This window comes from Brachyistius frenatus, unplaced genomic scaffold (assembly GCF_029030835.1).
Source record: "Brachyistius frenatus isolate BFR_SWC_R1_liver_20210118 unplaced genomic scaffold, ASM2903083v1 Contig_79, whole genome shotgun sequence".
Taxonomy (NCBI): domain Eukaryota; kingdom Metazoa; phylum Chordata; class Actinopteri; family Embiotocidae; genus Brachyistius; species Brachyistius frenatus.
Window position 1 is genome coordinate 360,001 of NW_027210678.1, and position 5,000 is coordinate 365,000.

General features: G+C 40.8%; 1 protein-coding gene across 1 annotated transcript in view; it reads left to right on the forward strand.

The window, feature by feature from the left end:
* lig1 (ligase I, DNA, ATP-dependent) overlaps nucleotides 1–5,000 on the forward strand; it is a 30,801-nt gene that overhangs the window by 25,219 nt on the left and 582 nt on the right. The window contains exons 25-27 of the mRNA XM_069708870.1: nucleotides 3,123–3,130; nucleotides 3,519–3,662; nucleotides 4,801–4,893. Of these exons, the coding sequence (XP_069564971.1) occupies nucleotides 3,123–3,130; nucleotides 3,519–3,662; nucleotides 4,801–4,893 (245 nt within the window). The remainder of the gene's footprint in view (nucleotides 1–3,122; nucleotides 3,131–3,518; nucleotides 3,663–4,800; nucleotides 4,894–5,000) is intronic.

Sequence of the window (5,000 nt, forward strand, 5' to 3'; positions counted from 1 at the left end):
CCAGTCTGTGTTTTATATCCAGTCTGTGTTTTATATCCAGTCTGTGTTTTATATCCAGTCTGTGTTTTATATCCAGTCTGTGTTTTATATCCAGTCTGTGTTTTATATCCAGTCTGTGGTTTTATATCCAGTCTGTGTTTTATATCCAGTCTGTAGTTTTATATCCAGTCTGTGTTTTATATCCAGTCTGTAGTTTTATATCCAGTCTGTGTTTTATATCCAGTCTGTGTTTTATATCCAGCCTGTTGTTTTATATCCAGTCTGTGTTTTATATCCAGTCTGTGTTTTATATCCAGTCTGTCGTTTTATATCCAGTCTGTGTTTTATATCCAGTCTGTGTTTTATATCCAGTCTGTGTTTTATATCCAGTCTGTGTTTTATATCCAGTCTGTGTTTTATATCCAGTCTGTGTTTTATATCCAGTCTGTGGTTTTATATCCAGTCTGTAGTTTTACATCCAGTCTGTGGGTTTTATATCCAGTCTGTGGGTTTATATCCAGTCTGTGTTTTATATCCAGTCTGTAGTTTTATATCCAGTCTGTGGTTTTATATCCAGTCTGTGTTTTATATCCAGTCTGTAGTTTTATATCCAGTCTGTGGTTTTACATCCAGTCTGTGGGTTTTATATCCAGGCTGTAGTTTTATATCCAGTCTGTTTTATAACCACCAGTCTGTGGTTTTATATCCAGTCTGTAGTTTTATATCCAGTATGTGTTTTATATCCAGTCTGTAGTTTTATATCCAGTCTGTTGTTTTATATCCAGTCTGTAGTTTTACATCCAGTCTGTGGGTTTTATATCCAGTCTGTGGTTTTATATCCAGTCTGTAGTTTTATATCCAGTCTGTAGTTTTTATCCAGTCTGTAGGTTTATATCAAGTCTGTAGTTTTATATCCAGTCTGTATCCAGTCTGTAGTTTTATATCCAGTCTGTAGTTTTATATCCAGTATGTGTTTTATATCCAGTCTGTAGTTTTATATCCAGTCTGTGTTTTATATCCAGTCTGTAGTTTTACATCCAGTCTGTGGGTTTTGTATCCAGTCTGTGGTTTTATATCCAGTCTGTAGTTTTTATCCAGTCTGTAGGTTTATATCAAGTCTGTAGTTTTATATCCAGTCTGTATCCAGTCTGTAGTTTTATATCCAGTCTGTAGTTTTATATCCAGTCTGTATCCAGTCTTTCGTTTTATATCCAGTCTGTAGTTTTATATGTAGTCTGTAGTTTTATATCCAGTCTGTAGTTTTATATCCAGTCTGTGGTTTTATATCCAGTCTGTATCCAGTCTGTAGTTTTATATCCAGTCTGTGTTTTATATCCAGGCTGTAGTTTTATATCCAGTCTGTTTTATATCCAGTCTGTGGTTTTATATCCAGTCTGTATCCAGTCTGTAGTTTTATATCCAGTCTGTTGTTTTATATCCAGTCTGTATCCAGTCTGTAGTTTTATATCCAGCCTGTGTTTTATATCCAGGCTGTAGTTTTATATCCAGTCTGTGTTTTATATCCAGCCTGTGTTTTATATCCAGTCTGTCGTTTTATATCCAGTCTGTAGTTTTATATCCAGTCTGTAGTTTTATATCCAGTCTGTGGTTTTATATCCAGTCTGTGTTTTATACCCAGTCTGTGGTTTTATACCCAGTCTGTAGTTTTACATCCAGTCTGTGGGTTTTATATCCAGTCTGTGGTTTTATACCCAGTCTGTAGTTTTACATCCAGTCTGTGGGTTTTATATCCAGTCTGTGGTTTTATATCCAGTCTGTGTTTTATATCCAGTCTGTGTTTTATATCCAGTCTGTAGTTTTATATCCAGTATGTGTTTTATATCCAGTCTGTAGTTTTATATCCAGTCTGTGTTTTATATCCAGTCTGTGTTTTATATCCAGTCTGTAGTTTTACATCCAGTCTGTGGGTTTTATATCCAGTCTGTGGTTTTATATCCAGTCTGTAGTTTTATATCCAGTCTGTAGGTTTATATCAAGTCTGTAGTTTTATACCCAGTCTGTATCCAGTCTGTAGTTTTATATCCAGTCTGTAGTTTTATATCCAGTCTGTATCCAGTCTGTCGTTTTATATCCAGTCTGTGGTTTTATATGTAGTCTTTAGTTTTATATCCAGTCTGTAGTTTTATATCCAGTCTGTCGTTTTATATCCAGTCTATAGTTTTATATCCAGTCTGTGGTTTTATATCCAGTCTGTAGTTTTATATATCCAGTCTGTGGTTTTATATCCAGTCTGTGGTTTTATATCCAGTCTGTAGTTTTATATATCCAGTCTGTGGTTTTATATCCAGTCTGTGGTTTTATATCCAGTATGTAGTTTTACATCCAGTCTGTAGTTTTATATCCAGTCTGTGGTTTTATATCCAGTCTGTAGTTTTACATCCAGTCTGTGGTTTTATATCCGGTCTCTGGTTTTATATCCAGTCTGTAGTTTTATATCCAGTCTGTAGTTTTACATCCAGTCTGTGGTTTTATATCCGGTCTCTGGTTTTATATCCAGTCTGTAGTTTTATATCCAGTCTGTGGTTTTATATCCAGTCTCTGGTTTTATATCCAGTCTGTGGTTTTATATCCAGTCTGTGGTTTTATATCCAGTCTGTGGTTTTATATCCAGTCTGTAGTTTTATATCCAGTCTGTAGTTTTATATCCAGTCTGTAGTTTTACATCCAGTCTGTGGTTTTATATCCAGTCTGTAGTTTTATATCCAGTCTGTAGTTTGATTAGCTGCGTTCAGCCTCCTCCGGGTGGCGCTCTAATGAAGGCGGCCTCCCTCCTCTGATGTTTATTCTCATACCTGGGAGGGAAGTGGAGCAGAGCACATCTCAGGTCAAACTATTACGCTTCTGTTTCCATCACTGATTTATTGGTTTTTAATAAAAGCAAACACCTGCTGGTGTTCAGACGTGAAGTGGACACCTGAACGCATCACCTGGAGGAGCTATGAAGGACGTTTTCAGTGTTTTGAGTTTCTTCCTGTCAGATGTATTGATACAGAAACACGAGCTCACAGGAAGCTGCAGAAAATCTGGAAACACGAAGTGGAACGGAGAAACAAACGTCAGCGCTCGGTTTCATTGTAGGAGTGAAGGAGGACGGTCAGACTCAAACTGGAATACGTCTGCAGTGTTGAAGGTCAAAGTGTTTTTAATATCAGTGGAAATTTTAGCTTTCAACCACCTTTATTTTAGAATAAGAGTCTGAGCCAGAGGAATCTTTAAAGGGACAGTACATACGATTTTTAGCTTCACATCATGCTAACCAGCCAGGCCGTCCTGTCTTGTAATACCACCGTGTACCACAGGGGGTGATAGTGAGTCACAGAAGAAGTCACGTATTCGACCTTCTTCTTCCGATGAATGAACAGTGAAAACGTTCAAGCATCGATCTTCAAGTCCTCCATCACTTCCTTCCTGTTCCTGATGCTCCGTTTAACCTCGTTGTGTTTCTACTCTTTATAAACTTTTCTCTATTTCCTGATAAATATTGATAATCAGTGATTATTGATCTGTTGGTCCTCCAGGAGCACATCCTGCCCAACCCCCGGCCCTACTACCGCGTGGACCAATCAGCCGAGCCTGACGTGTGGCTGGACGCCGTGCAGGTGTGGGAGGTGAAGTGCGCCGACCTGTCGCTGTCGCCCGTCTACAAGGCTGCGATGGGATTGGTCAGTTGAGTTATAACTCCTCCCTCTGTTCCTCTGATGAACTGTTAGTGACGCTGAGTTCAGTCAGACTGGATTTAATGGAACTTAAAGAAACGCAGATCAAACTGATTCTGGAAGAAAATAACAGTTAAAACATGAAGGAGAGGAGACATGTTGAGATGATGTGTGATGGTTTACCTGTCCACAGGTGGATCCAGAGTAGAGACACGTTGACATGATGTGTGATGGTTTACCTGTCCACAGGTGGATCCAGAGTAGAGACATGTTGAGATGATGTGTGATGGTTTACCTGTCCACAGGTGGATCCAGAGTAGAGACACGTTGACATGATGTGTGATGGTTTACCTGTCCACATGTGGATCCAGAGTAGAGACACGTTGACATGATGTGTGATGGTTTACCTGTCCACAGGTGGATCCAGAGTAGAGACACGTTGACATGATGTGTGATGGTTTACCTGTCCACAGGTGGATCCAGAGTAGAGACACGTTGACATGATGTGTGATGGTTTACCTGTCCACATGTGGATCCAGAGTAGAGACACGTTGACATGATGTGTGATGGTTTACCTGTCCACAGGTGGATCCAAGTAGAGACACGTTGACATGATGTGTGATGGTTTACCTGTCCACAGGTGGATCCAGAGTAGAGACATGTTGAGATGATGTGTGATGGTTTACCTGTCCACAGGTGGATCCAGAGTAGAGACACGTTGACATGATGTGTGATGGTTTACCTGTCCACAGGTGGATCCAGAGTAGAGACACGTTGACATGATGTGTGATGGTTTACCTGTCCACAGGTGGATCCAGAGTAGAGACACGTTGACATGATGTGTGATGGTTTACCTGTCCACATGTGGATCCAGAGTAGAGACACGTTGACATGATGTGTGATGGTTTACCTGTCCACAGGTGGATCCAGAGTAGAGACACGTTGACATGATGTGTGATGGTTTACCTGTCCACAGGTGGATCCAGAGTAGAGACATGTTGAGATGATGTGTGATGGTTTACCTGTCCACAGGTGGATCCAGAGTAGAGACATGTTGAGATGATGTGTGATGGTTTACCTGTCCACAGGTGGATCCAGAGTAGAGACACGTTGACATGATGTGTGATGGTTTACCTGTCCGCAGGTGGATCCAGTGAAGGGCATTTCTCTGAGGTTCCCGCGCTTCCTTCGGATCCGAGACGACAAGAATCCCGAGGACGCCACGACCGGAGCTCAGGTACGTCACATCGGCTCTGCGCTGGGAGGCGTTTCCATAGAAACGACCGGAGGAGGAGGAGCAGAGGGTCAGACAGGTCGGCCTCCTGCAGGATATTAACGATGTTA